Below are 18,498 nucleotides of genomic sequence, written 5' to 3' on the forward strand. Positions count from 1 at the left end.
CTGATGGATGCTCCAGTGGCTGGTTCACGGGACATACGCTTTGTTTCACTGAGAAAGAGACATTTGTCGGATGAGAGAAAGCAAATGGATGTAACAGACTCAGCCTTAAAAGTTTTTAGCAGAGGCTTGTGAAATTGTACTAAAGAATGAATGGAGACTCGTGGACGTACTAAGAGCTGTCAAGACCTGAAATAAATTGATGGACCACAGTCATAGCTAATTGACAGTGACAAGTGTTGCTTTGCAGTTTGGACTGGAAATGACATCTTGAGAAATTAAACTGAGGCAAGCATGCTCAGGGTCACTGTTTTTCAGCTGTTCTAATAATCCCTTTCAAAAATATCACTGCATGCTATATTATGTGTCTCTATTTCTGAACTAGAAGCAAACAGACAAAAGCGTTGATTAAATGTGTGAACAATATTAAACTCAGAGATGCTGTATACACTAAAAAGGGCAAAAGAATTGCACAGAAAGAAGTAGGGAGGCTAGAAAAATGTTTTGGGAATAGCAATGAGATTTCAACACGAACAAAGAAAAGCTATCGTATCAAAGATGAAATGTAAAGTTAGAAGTTATAATGACAGAAACTCATAAGGATGTAGGCTTGGGAATAAAAGGGTGGAAGGTAATATCAGGGCTATGTAAACAGAGGCATTTTACTGTCATACACAGATGTGGCAACTTACACTGCTCTTTATATAGCACCAGTAAGAATGCATCTAACATTAACTCCAACGTGCAGGCGCTCTGGTGTCAGAAAGAAGGGGAGCAATGCTTCTGGAAATTGAATTTGGTGCGTGACTGGGGAAGCATTCACAGGAAAAAGAGTCTGCTTGCAATTACGAAGCAATGCTAGTAGGGACAGAAATCCCCATCAAACAGAGATACGGTATTACCTCTGAGATATACCACAGGGCAAGGCTGGAGCATTGGGAATCTCTGGCAAAAAAGGTGATATTCCAGGGGCAAATGAGGCTGCAAGGGTAAGGATCACGGAGAGGCTTTGTGGCTACTGCAAGGGTAGTCCAGTGGGATCAGGACCTAACACAGGTAGGCTAATGAATGCAAGCCACTGTTTATGATGAAGGTTAGTTGACACAGAAGGAGAGTGGTGAGACACTGGCACAGGTTGCCCAGAGAAGTTGTGGAGGCCCCATCCCTGGAGGTGTTCAAGATCAGATTGGATGGGGCTTTGTGCAACCTGGTCTAGTGGGAGGTGTCCCTGCCCATGGCAGGGGGGTTGGAACTAGATGGTCTTTAAGGTCCCTTCCAACTCTAACTGTTCTATGATTCTATGAGAGAAAAATCAAGGGAAAGGAAGATCTATTGTTCCTTTTATTGGAAGGCCTGAGGCTAAAAAGAGCCTGAAAAGGAGGTATTTGTGGTTGCATGAAGGGTCTAGGCTGGAAACAATGACTGTATGGCATAATGTGCAGCTGAGACCTGATACAAAACCACCAAGTCACGTCAGTCTTTCCACTGCTTTCAGGAAACCTTCAAGTCATCAGGACTGCGCAGCCCTAGTTCAGGTACCAGTTAGACCCTGAGGTCATCCTTCTTGCCCCAACATTGCTCCAGGAAGCCCAGATTTCAAGACAAGCTGGTGCTCCTCACCTTACCACCTTGGTGCCGTTCCTCATGACCTGCATGTCCACCATGCAGCCGCCTGTGACGTAAGCAGCCAGGTTCAGCTCGGAGAACTCAGCCTGGAGCGGAGCAAAAGGACAGAGTGTTACTCGAGGGCAGCAGAGACACAAACACATGGACACAGATGCAGAATTGTCTTCCGCTGGAATGTGCCTTTCCTTCTTTTACTTTTTTTTTCCCTTTTTTTTTTTTTTTTTTCCTGTGAGGCAATGGGAGATCCTATTACAGCTGATTTGCCCTGGGGAGACTGCAGAAGTATTTATGGCTCCCACACTTGGGGTATACAAGTATACAGGATTAGGCTTATTGCAGTAATAAGTACTGAAGGAATTAAGAATGAGCAAGCTGAAAAACGCATACAGGAAAGAATAATAACAATAAAAAGAGGTAAGGTCATTTGAATTCAAATTCCAAGTTTCCACTTGGAAACATCCATTTAGAATTAGGTCTGAATTGGCTGTCGTGCCACTGGCCAGCTATAAACCTAATACAAAAGATTTAAACCTCCCTAAATAGCTAAAAAGCCTCATTATGCTGCAGGAAGGTGATAAGCAGAGAAACCCACCTGATGCGGTTTACGTATTAAGATTTTAACTATTCGAGGGTTAGCAAAGCTGGGTAGGCTGTTAACAGTACTGCTCAATTATTAAAACACTTTGTATTTTAAAAGAGGTGCGACTTACAAGGCTGGAAAGGTTGGCAAGGAATATTTAAGCTACGGGGAGCAAAAGGCAATGTGCACGGGGGCGATTACGACTGCAGTGGGTGTCAGTGAAGGTTAAGACACGAATCAGAGCGATTAACTGGGCAAGAGGTGTGATAATCCTCCCGCGTGGCCGCTGGCTCTGCTGGCCCTCAGACAGGAATGCCAGCGAGACTCGACAGTCGCAGGCCACTCTCGGTGGGAGGAGGATGGCAGGATTAGCTGATCAGCGCTCATCTTGGGCTCCAAATCCCAGCTCTGGTCTTTATGAGTAAACGAGTAGACCTTAAACTAGAATGGCCTATCGTCATGCCATGCACGTCCTTCCTTTCCAGCACAATGCAAACATACCCCTACAAATTCAGAATCCTATATTAAATTAGCGCCTGTATATTTAAACATAAACATACACAAAACCATAAACAATCAGGTTTCATTTTTTGAGATAGAAATTTTAGTCTTCTCCCTTTGAACAGCTTTTTTTCCCTTCCTGTTAAGTCATTTCTTCCAGACTTAGTACGATGGAGACCTGACAGCAGTAAAATCATCTTCTAACCAGTGGCTACCTAACGTCAGACCACTCGGATGATGTTGCTAATGCTTGCAATTTTATTGAGATCCTTGTACTATCCAATGTTCTTCTGATACTTCTACTAGCTGGAACCAAAGATAGTGCCAGGAACGACTTTTATACAGGAAAAAAACCAACCCCAAATTAAAAAAAGCATGTTTTGTCTTCACGAACACATGGAAAAAACTTGCCAATGGAGAACTAGTGCACCTGTAAAGGCTCAGAGGCCAGATGACAAATGAAAAAATCACTTCCAACTTCTTTTTTTTTAAAATCCACATAATTTTAAAGCAATGACCATGGACTGGTGACCTGGTGATGTAATAAGGTTTCATGTCTGCGGCCCTGTGTAAACTTTTCAAAGTAACACCCTTACATGATCTTACATCATCGTAACTCCCAATTACAATGAAAGGAGGGGGAAAACTCCTGTTGCCAAGAAATAAATCTTACTTCAAACACATACACATACACACACACACACACACACACAGAATGGCAGTGGTTCAGGTGACTGGCTGGCCTTTTTTATGAGACTGCACGGTGCTGTCTTGGTCACAGCCACACTTCTTCAGTGATCATATTGGACCAGAGATAAGAAAATATGCACCTCTAAAAAGCACCCGCATTTTATACATTTAAAAAATCTCAATTGATGTAGGGAGGGGGGAGTCCACGTTGAGTAAATTCAGCAAGAGCAGATGCTCTGGGTACCATGAGTGAGCTCCCCAGCGGGTCAAGGCAAGCCTGCATGTGGGCTTGAGAGGCTCTGTGGAATGGGGAGATGAAAGAATGGTTTTCCCACCTCTGTCTGCGTATGTCTCAGAGTGTTACTGAGCTGGACCTTCAGCTTCTGCAGCTGACGGATGCATCATCTGATGTGAATGCCAGAGCTAGAAAGGGAAGTTTTAGGTCTGTGTTTTCTTGTTTTTTATGCTTTTCTTCTGTAATTTTTTCCATAATGTTTTTTTCACTAAAGAGGTTAACACTTAGCTTTGCTGGGGGTGAAAATGGACAATCTTCATTTGATGGCTGGCACTTACAATCCAAGTAAGTTGGTCTGACAGGCGTTGCCCTGAGGCAGACAGACCAAACAAAGCTGTGTTCAGACACCTGACATCCAAACAGGCCTGGGAATCCCCAGAGCTGGTAAGTACTTCATACCAAACTGCCAGGACCAATTTCAAGCCTGCTAATGTCAAGAACCAGAAGAAAGGGAGAAATCTCCTTTGGCAACCATTGTCCAGGGCACCCTGGCAAAGAGGGAGGAGTGGAGAGAGGGTCCGGGGGACTCAGCTACCTCGCCCCCAAAACATCCAGATATACAATCACAGCTGAGCGACAACCCTAATCTTTTCCTGGCATTCGCTCCTCCTTTAAAGGACCAAGTTAAGGACCACTGCTGCTTTCATGTAGCTGCTTTGTCCCATCTGACAGGCCGCTGCTAGCTGGCATTTGGAAGAATCTTCAGTCAGCAGAAATTGTTTCCTGTTGATTTTCCAGTGCTCCCTGTATTTTTAACTTTGTGGGTTTTGTAGCCTGATGACTTCCCTTGGCTGGGATTTCAAGTCTGAGATCATCTCCAGCCTGCGTTTACCTTGCAGACAAAGAGGTCTTTGAAAGCAGCCCATGCAGATAGAGTGGCAGGTAACTGCACATAAAACCCAGCTCCCCGTGGCCTTGCAGAGCCATTTGCATTAGGATGCGTCGAATAGAAGGCGGCATTGCATTAGCCTGACGGAGTTTTATACTTGCTTTGCAGCAGTGCCAGTGGCTGCAAAAACATTTAGGGCAGGAGTGAACCATGTGTGACAAAAGCGACACAATCCGTCTTGAAGAATAGTGTAATACAGACTGTGGGAGTAGAAATATTTTGCACCTCTGTGAGACCCAGATCTGAGAGGATGCGCACAGATATTTTGAGGATAGTTCTGCTAAAAATGCCTATTTCAGGCATTCAGGTTCAGAAATCTCTCAAAATTATTTGGACTAAACCTTAAGCTACTCTCTGTTTCCCCAATCAGTGGTCTATAAGTGCTGGAGGTCTTTTTGGTGAGCTATTTTAGAGTTTCTGTTTCTGCTTGCTGATAATAAAATAAAGAGGTTTTTGTCATTTTAAATCATGCTATAGTAGAAATGGCTTGGTAGCGATACCTGTTAATGATTCATGGGAAGCACATGTTCAAGGTGGATTTTAAGCGTTTTTCATAGAATAACAGAAAGTTGTGTTGGAAGGACTTCAAGACATCACATAATCTCTCTCTCTTTCCTCATGCAGCATCAGCTCTACCTCTGGCTGTTGTGTGCAGATACTACATAACCTTCTTGTACCTTCCACAGATGAGCAACCTCCTCAGGCAATCTGTACCTTAACAACCTTGGAAAGTTTTCCCAATGACCAACCTAAATCTCTCCCCTTGCTTTTTAAGACTGTAATTTTTTTGTCCGTTACTTCCTCCTGCAGAACCTGAAGACTTACCCTTCCTTCTTCCTTTTGTCCCCTAGAGAAAACCAACCCCATTCTTGTAAGATTTTCTTATAAGTGCAGTTTTTCAGCACAGTGATTACCGTTATTGCAGTCACTGGGATTCTCTTTGACAGGTCCACAACTTCCTTGAGCTGTAATGACCCGAACTCACCATGATCCTTCAGCAGAGACCTGACCATTGTTGAGCAAGACGTAAGGCCGCTCGCCTTACACATAATACTGCTGACTATATGTTCCAGTATGACAGATTTGTCATATGTGCAGCAACATGAATATTTTTTAACTCATATTCTGTCTGAGATCTGCTGTAATCCTTGCATTGCTTTGTCTAGGCTACTGACTTGCCTTCAGTTCCCCATCTTGTGCATTGATGACTGGTGCATAAGGGAAGATTCGTCAAGGTCTATAAAAACCTGATGGGAGGTAGTAAAGAAGATGGAGCAATACTCCTCAGTGGTGCCCAGGGAAAGGACAAGGGGCAATGGGCACAAAATGAAATACACTAAATTCCATGTAAACACAAGAAGACTCCCTTTTTATGTAATAATGGTCAAACACTGGAATAGGTTGCCCAGAGAGGCTGTGGAGTCTCCATCCCTGGAGACATTAAAACCTGTATCGGCCATGATCTTGGACAGCCTGCTCTGGGTGACCTTGCTCAGAACAGGATCTTGGACTATGAGATATCCAGATGTGCCTTCCAGCCTCAACTGTCCTGTGATAAGTTTGGTATCTGGCAGAGGTCCTAATTAAAGTTCTTCCTGCATGTCAAAGGGGAACCCAAGGAAAGCATCCCAGTTTGCTCCTTGAACTGATGCTGAAGGTCACTTCAACTTTATTGTGGCACAGGAATGCAGAATGCAAGACAGGTTTTTGGATTTGTGTTTTGGGGACATGGTGGCTGATTTTTTTTATATTTTTTTTTTTTAAGCAAGCAGGCTTAGTGTGTCCATGCAGCGACATGCACATTGGGTGTTTTTGAGCAACTAACCTTTCTAAGCCCCCGTCTGTACATAACCTAACTAAAAGCTACTCAGGGTGGTTATTGCTTAAAAGGGAGACACAAAGTTGTATTAGACTTCTGTGTGAGTATTTGCATATATACCACACGTACACAAAAATAGCAGAGGGCGTTTCAGCACTGCCAGGAAACCTTTGCACTTTCCTCACTGCAACACACCATATGCTGTAACACATACACTGGATTTTGGGGGCTTATGCCATCAAGTAAATCACAGCACTGAGCTACCACTACAGTGTGCAGCTTTCCATAAGACAATGCAGAGTACCCACATCAGGATCCTGAGCACAATTTCGGTAGTTACTCTGACCATTCCCTCTCACCCACACGGGCACGGAGGAAGGTGGGCTGACTCGTGGCATTGAAGCCACAGGTGGCTTGCAGGGCACCGGGTCTCTTGCATGGCCAGAGCTCCCCAGTCTCCATGTCTCCTTTGGCTCTCCCCTACCCACTGACTGCGCTCTGACCAAGGCTCTCCACTCTCCCGGTCTTGCTCCTGGAACTCCTCACTAATTCTCGCTAAATCTCTGTTTTTCTCCCTCTGCCCCATGACACAAAATGCAGTCAGAATAACAGGCTGGTCTGTGTCATGGCTTAGGCACTTGGGATGAGGATTTACTACTGTCTAATCAAATCACATACATTCCTCAGTGGATTTTATGCTTTAGTTTTTGGTGGATCTTCCAATATATGTAAGGAAAGAGAGACTTTGGCAGACACCAGACTGCATTCCTGTAACCGCATATTTCGCTACAACTATTACAAGCATTTCAGTGGGGAAGCAAGCAATCCCTAAATCCTGCACAGACAGAAGGGTGAACAGACCGCATGGATGTGAACAGGGGGAGGGCTGGGGCTGTGCATGCTTGGTATGCACATGCATGCAGAATTAGAGATTACACACCCTGATTCCCCATGTCTCTTTCCTGAGACATTTTTACTTGGGGAGGCACCTCGCTCCCCACCTGCCCCCAGTACTGGGATTGCTCTCTGGGAGAAAAGGACAGAGAAGGTCCAGCTGTGAGGGGGATGCTGCTGTGCGTCTCCAAGGGGAGCTTCCACAACTGCTCTTCACAAGTCTTGAGGCTAGGATGCGTGCTTCCAGGCTACAGACAGCGTGGATGCTGAAGGTCCACATGCCTTGAATCATGTGAGTCCCTTTTGGTGCACCAGCTCTGGTGACATTTGGAATTGTCTCTTAAATTTTCTTTTCAGAAGTTGTGTGACTGCCTGAAAACTGGAGCTCTATCACAAGCACATTTCTAAACCTTTTGATCCCAGGAAATTGCTCACAAACATGAACTCTGTTAGCCTCCAAAAGCCAAGGGAAATAAAAAAATCAAAGATAATATTTATTTAAGAAATTAATGATTTTTGAGTCATTCTTGCTATTTCTCCAAGTCCCTTTATTCATGGTTTCTGAATGCTTGTATGTGACAAAGCTATGAGAACTGCTGTGGCTGTTCTTGAACTGTTTTCAGGCTTTCAGTTGGAAAAAATCCCCACTCTAAACATATAATGAATAAAAATTATGCAGTTATTTGATGAGAGGCTAATTTTCCTCTCATCACACACAAGCCTACCAGGCTCTACCTTTCGAAAGGACCACTTTGTGCCGCACATGAAAATACCTCTTTAGGATGGGAAGTACAATGGAGCTGGAATTCATGATTTGTATTACAATTATCTTCTCTGAGCGCCAAGTACAACTTTTTCCTGACAATGCTGCCAATGGAGTCACAATCTATACCACAAGACTTTTCCAGACGCATGTACATAGGAGTTCACTGAATAATCATTCTCTGAAAATAAACCAGGCAGAGGGAACAAGTGAATGAGCTGTGTGAGAAGAATGCATGTCAGACGGACAGACGGACCCACCTCATCACAGCAGGAAATGGTGGGAAGGAGACGGGTGGACAAACAACAGGAATGAAAATTTAGATGAACCTTAGATCAGCCAATGCCAGGAAACATGCCTCTGAATATATTAAAATGCCTTTGGGAATTATCTGAAGGAGAGGTACCCTGAAGGTGGCAGAGTCTAAGAAATGCTGCTTGCTCTTGCCTGCTAGGTCTGTGTTCTCCTCTCTCCCTCCTGGGATCTCGTTGGTCAACGCAGGGGACAGGACTGGAATAGCCCACCAGAGCCATAGGGTCTAAGCCCTTGCTACTGCAGGCAACATGTCATGAAACCTCGTCTTAAAACAGTGTATTTATTAAAAGCATCCGTGTCTGCTCTAGCCTCTGTGTTGGCAGGATAAACAAACTCAACTCTTTCAGCCTCCTCTCACAAGTCAGGTCTCCACGGTCATCCTAGTGACCCTGCTCTGCACATCTCCTTCCTTGTGGGCATCTTTCTCCCAGACAGGTGGCAAATGTCCCACTCATCTGGCCATTGACCACAGGGTCATGGTCTGTCTGATGGATCTGTGGTTCTTCAGGTCTCAGCCCTGGCTCTCCTGCCCTCTTCTGCTTGTACATGGGTGTGCTGGGGACTCACAACCATGCAGCTTCCCCTTTGTGCATGGAGCATGTCTAACAGCCAAGGAGACCCCCACTCAGGGTATGTCAAGATCCATATGGGAAACCCCAGAGTTATATGAAATCCTTAGAGCATGCAAGGCTGATTTTTCCATGGGACAAGGCAGAGACGGTGGGGAAGAAGGTGCTGAATTGCTACCAGTTGCCTCTAGCGGTGGAAAACGTTTGACAGAGCATAAGGAATTATGGTATAATTCCTTCTCTTCCTGAATATATTCTGTTTTCTAATGCCTCCTGTCCTCGGGACAGTAAAGGACTGAGAAGAAAAAAGTAAAATGAATTTTGGGAGAGGCTAAAAGCAATGTGGTCAACTCCTGTGGCACTTTAAGATTCTTCTCTAAGCTCAACTTAGCCTTAGAGCCACTTAATCAAACTTATACTTTTCATTTCTAAAAGAATTTCCCTAGCATTTGTTTTTCTAGAAAAAAGAACTGGAGATGTTTACACTGCAGTCTCAAAGCTGGAATTCACAAGGCAAGTAAAAGCAACAGTATGGATCAAAATCTAAGAACCTTATTTTTAGCATAAAATAGTGATAGCATTTTTAGACGAAGCTGCTCCTTAAAGCTTGGGGGTTTACCCACACTGAGTAAAACTTAAACCGTCATGACTTTAATGGGAATAGGTAAATAGATTTTCACTTTTTGATCAGTGTTTCATTCAGTCCTATGGAATGACTATCATTGCTAAAGACAGACTTGTAGTGGAAAAATATACAAATACTCAAAATGTAAACCAAACTGCCTCCAAAGAAAAAGGGGCCCTGATTCAGGAGAGAACTTGCACTTGCTTCCAACCGCCCCAGCCCCGCCTCAGCCCTGTACCTCTTCCCCTGCAGCCAACAGGGAGAGGGCAATGGCGTTGGCATGCCTGGGTTTCAGTCAAGGGTGGGCAATAATAAGTCCCGTAGACTCTAAAGCATATTAATAAATAAGTTTTGTGTGTTACACTGAACATTAGAAGAAATAAAGGTGGAAACAAAGTCAGGCCTCATGTTCATTTTAATGAATGACAGGAGGCAGCAGAGGCTGGAGAGGGTGTACCCAACCCAGCGTCCCTGACAACTCTCTCCTATTCACTGACACCAGGCAGTGCCCACAGAGTCTCTTGTCTCTTGCTAGTGGCAATGGACCTAGCTGAAGAACAAGGGCCTGGGGGTGGTATTGAGGTCATGCAATTAATTTCTGTGCTAAAGAACCAGAAAACCTTCTTTGAGATTCCATAAAACCAATTTTCATACAACCTGAGACTTACAGAAGCAGCTCCTTGAGCAGCAGAACGGCATTTAACAGTCTCTGCCCTGTGCATTTACCAGTGTCTAATACGAACTGAATTTACTTCTTGTAGAAACTTAGGACCTTGAAACTTCTGCCTGTTTCTCCAATTCAGCTGAAATCAGCCAATGCCTTCCCCAGTGTTGGGTGTGGGGGATAGACGGGGCGAGACAGCATGATCACATACGTCTTGCATTCCTCGGATGACAGCCAAGGGGGAGAGGCAGCTCAGAGAGCTGGTAGGGGTGTATAACCAGATTAGATAACTGGCTTCCCGCTGCTGAGAGAGGGAGAGACAGCGCTGCTTTCAGCGCTCCTGCTCCATTACAAATAAGTGATGTCATGACTTCAAAAAAAATATCACCTACTATCCTACTATCCTGTTCTGCTTCCCCCAGAGATTGCTGAAATGGCTTGCTGAGAAGGAATTAAGATGTGATAGAGATGGAGATGAAAGAGGAAGAGAAAAAGCAAGAAGGCAAACTCTTCATTCAGTTTAAACAAACTACAGAGCACCCTGGAAGAATGGCAAAAAATCAGCACGATGAGAAAAAATAGGGCAGTTGCTTTTTCCCAATGTGGTTTTTCAAGAGTATTTAACATTTGGATATTTCCTTTCACTGCTTTCTGCCATTCAAAATTTTTTGTTATAAGTAAAAGCTTTTCAGACCAAAAGTGTTTTTGCCAATAAAATATAAAAGAAATTCCTAAGGCAAACCGTATTTCTGGCTGAGTAAATAATGTGTGGTTATCTGAAGCAGGATCAAATGGAAATCCGAAAAACTGACTGAATTTACCAAGCAGACCAAGTGGCTCAAGAGGTGCCCAAGAGTCAAACCTTCATCTGAAGCAGTTTATTCAGAACAGAACAGCCAGGTTAGGGCTTGTGCACCATGGCACAGTCTGTGTGCTGTTCACGGGACAGTTATAGTAGCCAAGACTGGTGAGCAGCCAACTCAAAGAGAAAGTTTTGGACCAGGAAAGGTTTTTTCCCCATAAGGATACTGTGGAAAAACATTTTTTTTTCAGATTGAGAGGGTCTGTGTTCAGCCTCAGGGGACTCATTCCACAACAGTTTAGGCTCCTGGATTGTGTTTGAGGAAGAGGATGAAAAAGCGAGGAAGGCTCCAGATCATCAGGGTAGAAGCAATGAATGAAAATTAAATATCAAGAAATACTGATCAAGAATGGATGGGCAAAAAAAAGAAGGAGACAAAAAGCCAGAATTTGAAGAAAGAAGTGCCCCCTCTTGGCCTCAACGATATGCAGGGGGGCCTGAGGTCAGATTCGAGGACTGCCCGTGACAATGCAGCTTCTGTGTTTCCCTTGACAGACAGCCATGCAGCTGGGGAAAGTGATCGTCCCTTCTGCTTTCGAGGTCTGGGGAAGTCAAGAGCAGTTCCCTGATCACTATATGGAGGCTTGGCTGCCTGATCTGAGGGGCAGGAAGGGGGCAAAGGGAAGCAGCCAGGACCCTTGTTCATTGTTCTTCAACTCTCCTTCCCACTGTGTGCTTCATTCCTTTGGGCAACGCTGCAGTCACTATGCTGAGTGTTTAAAGAAGGCTGCAAGAGGCCTGGCGATGGCCCTCACCAGCAGAGTCACACCAGCCTTATGGTCTCTGCTTGGCGCAATTTGGTGTCTTGTCTCAAACATGGACATTCAGCCTAAGGATATGGACCTGTTGGAGCAGGTCCAGAGGAGGGCCACAAAGACGATCAGAGGAGTGGAGCACCTCTCCTATGAAGACAGGCTGAGAGAGTTGGGGTTGTTCAGCCTGGAGAAGAGAAGGGTCCAGGGAGACCATATAGTGGCCTTCCAGTACCTAAAGGAGGCTTACAGGAAAGGTGAGGAGGGACTCTATCAGGGAATGCAGTGATAGGATGAGGAGTAACAGTTTTAAACTGAAAGGATAGATTTAGATTAGATACCAGGAAAAAAATTTTCAATATGCGGGTGGTGAGACCCTGGAGCAGGGTGCCCAGAGAAGTTGTGGATGCCCCATCCCTGGAAGTGTTCAAGACCAGGTTGGATGGGGCTTTGAGCAACCTGGTCCAGTGAAAGGTGTCCCTGCCCATGGCAGGGTGGTTGGAAACAGATGATCTTTAATGTCCCTTCCAACCCAAACCATTCTATGATTCCATGATTCTATGTGAAGGATTTCAAGAGACAGACTGGGAAAGTCTCCTTGAAAGAATCCTTGGGGAAAAGCAATAAGCATTTAGTGATAGTGACGATTATGAGGGTCATTACTGAGTTTAACTCATGAGGGATCAAGAGTCCACTTCTGCCCTTCTCCACTCACCAATCATTTGTAGATAGTTCCTTTGTAAAGACCTCAAGTGCAATAACATTTGAGGAGAAGGACTATGAGGGGAAAGGCAGAGACTGGAGGTTTAGGAAAGAATTACCATGTCTTTTTGAAGAGTATCAGGTCTAGTTTTGAAGCTGACCCTGCTTTGCGTGGTGAAGCTGGTTGGATCAGAGCTTTGAAGGGCAAATCTGAATAATTATTTGATTCCATGGTTCTATGTGAGAAGTGTGATTATTATTTTTTTTCTATTATTTTTTAGGACATTTACTGAGGCAGCCAGCAAAATAAGGACTTTGATAAGAAAGTGCAAGTGAGAATTGTTTTGCTAATACCACCTAGTACTGACAAGTGTGATACCAATAAAAAGAGGAAAATGAAGTGTTCATGGTATCATATTTGAGAAAAAATGACTTGCTAACTTTTCTGTTCCAGACACAACCTTTGATCAGAACATGTATGCTCCTGTATAGTCCTAAGTAACTGAACAGCACCCCTTTGAAAAGAGAAGGAACACCTTATCAAGGGCAATGGGTTCTTAGAAAGTCTTCAAAACCACTGCATTAATAATTCTATACACACATGCACACACATGCATGTACACGACACACACACATACGAGGCAGAATCAACAGCTTTATAAAGACAGAAGGTATAAGGTCATTCAAACTACATTAACCAGTTTGCTTTATCCATCCAAGCACTTTTATAGCCCTAGTTAGTATAAAACAAGCATATGATCCCTTCAGGATCACCAGCTCATCTCTACACCTCTCTCTTATGCCCGCTTTCAAGTTTGGTGCCTGCAGATGATTATTAATAATCATTACTGCTTTGACAACAGCATCCAAAGTCTCAGCCAATTCTGGGACTTCATTTTTACAGACACTGCACCAACACAGAGAGGAGGGGACAGACCCCAGCACGAAGATTTTTCAACTGAAATGGATGGCTGGTGCCAAGGCTGACAGAGAAACAGAATTTGTCCAATGCCCTGCAGAGCACATCAAAAACCAGGCCATAAGCCTCCTTACTGTTCTTGTGGACTTTCAACAGCTAAAAAGATTTTGCCATATGTAGTTATTTTGCATACTTAAATCAAAGGCTTTAGACTTAAACCAGGGTAAGTCAGAAGACCTGTATAGCTTACATGTGGAACATAACATCACCAAGATGTACTGTGGCACACTGGCTTTGCACCTTTTCAGGCATATATATGGAGCTGTGAGGCAATTTCAATTCTTCCAATGGAAGAAATTACAATCTCATCACCAAAACAAAAAATTTCATTTTAAGGTGAAATAGCGACTGATAACTGCAAAGGTAGGGAGGACAAAGGGACGGCCCAATAAAATATTTTCATTTATAGCGTCCACAGTTTTATAAAATAGACATGTCTTAAAATTCCTTGTTAGTTCCTTTCTTCAAGAGATGAAATATCCACAGAATATCTGTCATTAAAACCTCAGCCCTGTCCTCAAACATTTCTTAGAGCCAAATTCAGTTGTCACTGACCTGTTCCACTCGGATATCAAATTCTCCATTCACCTTCTTCCCCTGGAAATATTTGGCCCTGCGAAAGAGATGGGAGAGACAAACATAGTTAAAGAAAGCTTTTGGCTTTCATTACATACTGTTTTGCTTCTGCATTTCCCTTTTTGCTGAAGAATTTCTATCCGGGTCACAGCATGTTTTCTTAATTCCTACCTTCTTTCAGCTTTCTGTTCTCCAGGAGAAACCTGCCAAGCCGGATGAAAACCACATTGGAAAGTTCCTTTAAGGCTTGTGACTTTTTCATTTTATCTTCAAACTGAAAACCAAATGCTCTCCTAATCTTTTCCAGAGCAACAACTCTAATCAATGATTCCTTGCTATATCTCATTTAATACTCAACCTTTATTCTGTAAAAGGAGGAGAGCAACATCTGGCATGGCATTGGAAACTTCTGATGTTGAGCAAGGATCTTTATCATCACAGCTGCAGTACTTACAAAGCCTACTCTCTAGCTCTCTCGCCCTAGAGGTGCTTTTTGATTCTGTTTGTCTTTCTGCTACTGGTTTAGAGAAACAGTATCTGCATCTACAGTGTCACTAATGAAGGATCTCTTCTCCTGAACTGAGAAACTATGTTTCCTTTGGAGTTGAACAGCCTCATGAGAAGGACATATATCTTCCATCACCTCTGCTCCTACCTGTCTTATGTTATGCAAGCAAGAAAGCACTTCCAGAAGGATCAGTTGTTTATGACTGAGGAAGGCTAACAGTACTGTTGGAGAAGAAAACATAGGAAAAGGGCAGGCATTTTTAGCTTTTTTATTCATATTTGTGTATAATGCCCCTTATATTGATTGGTCAGCAGGGAAATTGCCAATATAATTTCCCCTGTGAATATTTCTCCCAATTTTTCACCTCGCCAAACCAGCTTGATAGAAGAAAATATGAATTTATTCTCAGACCTCCCCCCTAAAACTTCAGGTTCCAAAAAGCTCTTCTATTTGGAAAGCATTGAAAACACAGTTAAGCCCTGCAAGAGCTGTTTCCAGAGACAAAGTAACTCTCTGCGTTCTGTTTCCAATTGGCAAAGAGAGGACAGAATAAAGAAGCAAAGGAAAACGAGGGGAAGCCGGCTTTGCTCCCTATTTTACAGTATTAGCAAAAAAAGAAGCTGGCTCACATTTTTACTATGTGTCTATTTGTTCCAATAAAAAGCAGGAGAGACAGTAGGAAGGCAATTTTCCCCATGGCTGAAACACACCAGTTTTCAGCTGAATGCTCCCCTCCCCCAGAAATGTGAAATGTAAGTTAAAAAGTTGTTTTGTTTTGTCATTCTGGCCCAAAACCAAGCCAAAAGTTTTCATTTTATTAGAAAAAGACATAAAAAATGTCAAAAGTTTTCCGCACTGCTCTGACGAGGGTATCTGAAAGCTGTATCATGCTTCCCCCTTCCCAGGCAGCCCATCCATCAGCATGGTGCTAGTAAGACCTCCGCACAGATGTCAGTGAGGGACGGTGTAGCAGCCAGGTGTGACCAAGACCAAGCGGCTCGAACAATCCCTGTCCAGTATAAAAAGCAGAGCTGTGGCCCTTTTTCCCTCCCTTTTTTGAATTTATGGCTGTTGCATGAAAAAAAAAAAAAGCAACTCAAGAAACAAGCTGAGACATCGCACTTCTAACAATAAACAGGAACACTAAAATGCACTTAATAATTCCATCGTATTTCTGGAGGCATGGCTGCAGAAAGTCTGGCAATATTCCTCGCTCCTAAACATTGGGGATACTGCTGGAACCAGTGACTTCTCAAAAACTGGAATAAGCTTTAAGTGGGCCCACAGGAACTGGTCTGAAATTTGAGGCGCACTATTCATTGGTACAAGCTTGTTTTTATTCCCAGCATGCTCATAATGAATGCTCCTTACCCACATTTACGAAACACACTTCCTCCCTCTATGGCCTCTCCTCTTTGACGACCAGCTGGTTGCAAACTCCTTGGTGCTGCTTTGCTTCAGCTTGTAATGAAGTGTGATTAACCACAGTCTTCAGCCCAGTACAGATGGAGCAAAGAGGCTTCCACTGCCTAGTCCAGGAAATTAGCCTTCACATGGTTAACAAATCCCGTCTCCCATCTCTACAGTACTGGCTCTGCTCATGGATAGTCACACAGAGGGTACATCCAGCATGAGGAGTCACTCGAGTAGAGCAAAGGACCTCAACTTAGACACTGGGTGACCTCTCCTTATCCCTCTTTCCACACAAGTTGTCTTATCCCGTGTCTCAGATAACTCTCCTTTAACAGCACAATACATCACTTTCTTTCAAAGACAGTCCCCCAGGAGGGTTAACCTGCTCTGAGTGTCCCTGAAGACTACAGGTGCTAAGCAATTTGCAGCCAAATATTTTGGCCAGCCCATCATTTTGACACAGTCCAGGGTAAGAATGAAACACTTCTTACTGAAACATCCCTGAAATGGATGGAGTGATGTTTTCAATTTGCACCTGGGGTTTTGGAGCCCCTGGGTAGTAGGGCCTATCATGTTGAAATGAAAAATGGCTTTAGCCTCACCCTGGAGCCCCTGAGACTTCAGTCATTGCTGATGCTGTGGAAACATCATGTTGCCTTCGTTGCAAGAGGAAGAGTCTTTTGGTCAGTACTGCGCAATGTATGAAACGGCTTCTGGTCTGTACAGTGGACATGAGATGGAGGAAAGGAACACTCTGCTCTGGTGGGGATGCAGGAGAAAGATAGATGGATGTTTCTGGCAGGTGAGACCGTGCAAGAGTGGATGGTCTCTGCCCCAAAACCACCTGTGCAAGACTCGTCCAGACCTCTGCCTAGGAAGTGACATGCTGCAGGGTTACCTAGGCAGCTTGTCGTGCAGCAGGGGAGCGTCACCCAGAAGAAGTCAAAAGCCATTCTGAGGAGCCTCAGAAGTGGCCCCATTCACCTCCAGCACAGCCAGCAGCCAGTGATGAGAGGAGCAGCTTATCGCCTTGGAAGGGGGGCTGTCTGGCATCCCCCATCTTGGGACACCGGGCAAGGCACTGGCCAAGCAAACCCACCCCCTCTCTGGGGCAGCCTGCAGCATTGACCACCACTCGGCTGGTCATGCCTTTATTTTAAAGCGTGTCAGATGTTCAACCTGCCAGAACACAGCGTTATAATTTGGCTAGGCAGGGTGTAGATGGGGTGGTGCGGTTGCTGTGATCTCAGTAAATCAGCATGTAAACATGTTTTGACTGAAGAAAACTGCAGGGCCATGCTCGAGAGCAGTTCCTGGGTGGGATTTACAGTGGTAGGAAACACATTTAAATGTGACCGCACCGGCTGGGAGGGAGGAAGCACCATAATAAACAGCCAAAGGTTTGCCCTGGCTTCCAGGGAGGAAGTTTGCCTTGAACCCCTCTCTCTTTGTGATGAAGAAGCCACATGCTCTGGAAAAGGACATATTTTCTGGGTGCAAGGCCATCAGAGAAACATAACTTCTGCTTTCTGCCTCAGCCCTGACATGATTACAGGGCCACAAGAAACCTGATGCCTCTTCTTATGAAGTAATTTGGAAAGAATAAAAGCTTATTTTCCAGAGCTGCCATGAAACAGTTCTAGTCTGCCTCAGTGACTGTGGTTGGAGGAAACATATACACAATTTTCTGTCAGATATGGAGTGTATCCTTAATAGGAGCAGGGAAAAATAAATGATCAATTCACCTCCAATAACCTAAATAAGAGCTGATTCACAGAAAGTTAATGCATAACATTAGTGCATGCCCATAGGTGTTTGCAAAGCATCTGTCTGAGCAAAGGATGCCAACACTGATCCAAGACTGCAAACATACCTGTAAGACACTCAAATACCGGAGTTTATCCCTCTGGTGTCACTGACAACTGGGACAGCTTGTGCTGCACCTATGCGAGGGCTGCCCAAATCACCATGCTCCCCTGCACCTTCGTACTAACATCTGTAGTCTGCAAACGCAAGGATTCAGTCCTCACGGGCTGCCAAGTCCCCCGTCAAAGCCTGGTGTGTCACCAGGCCCAGGGGAGGTAGAGCTGGGCCAGTGGGCTACAGGTACAGGAGCTGGGGCCAGCCTGCACCGCTGTGCTGCTCCTGCGTCATGGGGAAACGCGGCACAAGGGAAGCAACTCCCACGTGTGGAGTAGGGGCTTCCAGGATCAGCAGCAAAGGGCCAACACTCACAAGCTACTTCTGTTAGGAGCCCAGAGATCACCTTGTAATTTTTCTCTGAACAATAAATAACTGGTTACTTCTGCCTTGTTCTCTTTCTGCTTTGAAACAGACAGGTGCAATGAGTGCTCAACCTGTCAGCCAACACACACGCTCAGCACAGGAATTCGGGAGAAGCTATTTGTGCAGAGCTTCTGCTGTCTCTCCTGGAGTTATTTCTTCTCTCTTCTTTTTCTCTGCTTTTTTTCTCTCTGTG

General features: G+C 44.4%; 1 protein-coding gene across 1 annotated transcript in view; it reads right to left on the minus strand.

The window, feature by feature from the left end:
- Positions 1 to 18,498, minus strand: part of SYN3 (synapsin III) — a 200,390-nt gene that overhangs the window by 152,056 nt on the left and 29,836 nt on the right. Inside the window, exons 4-5 of the mRNA XM_063321517.1 lie at positions 14,078 to 14,135; positions 1,618 to 1,709 (exon numbers count right to left, since the gene is read on the minus strand). Of these exons, the coding sequence (XP_063177587.1) occupies positions 1,618 to 1,709; positions 14,078 to 14,135 (150 nt within the window). The remainder of the gene's footprint in view (positions 1 to 1,617; positions 1,710 to 14,077; positions 14,136 to 18,498) is intronic.

Source organism: Chroicocephalus ridibundus, chromosome 1 (genome assembly GCF_963924245.1).
Source record: "Chroicocephalus ridibundus chromosome 1, bChrRid1.1, whole genome shotgun sequence".
NCBI lineage: Eukaryota > Metazoa > Chordata > Aves > Charadriiformes > Laridae > Chroicocephalus > Chroicocephalus ridibundus.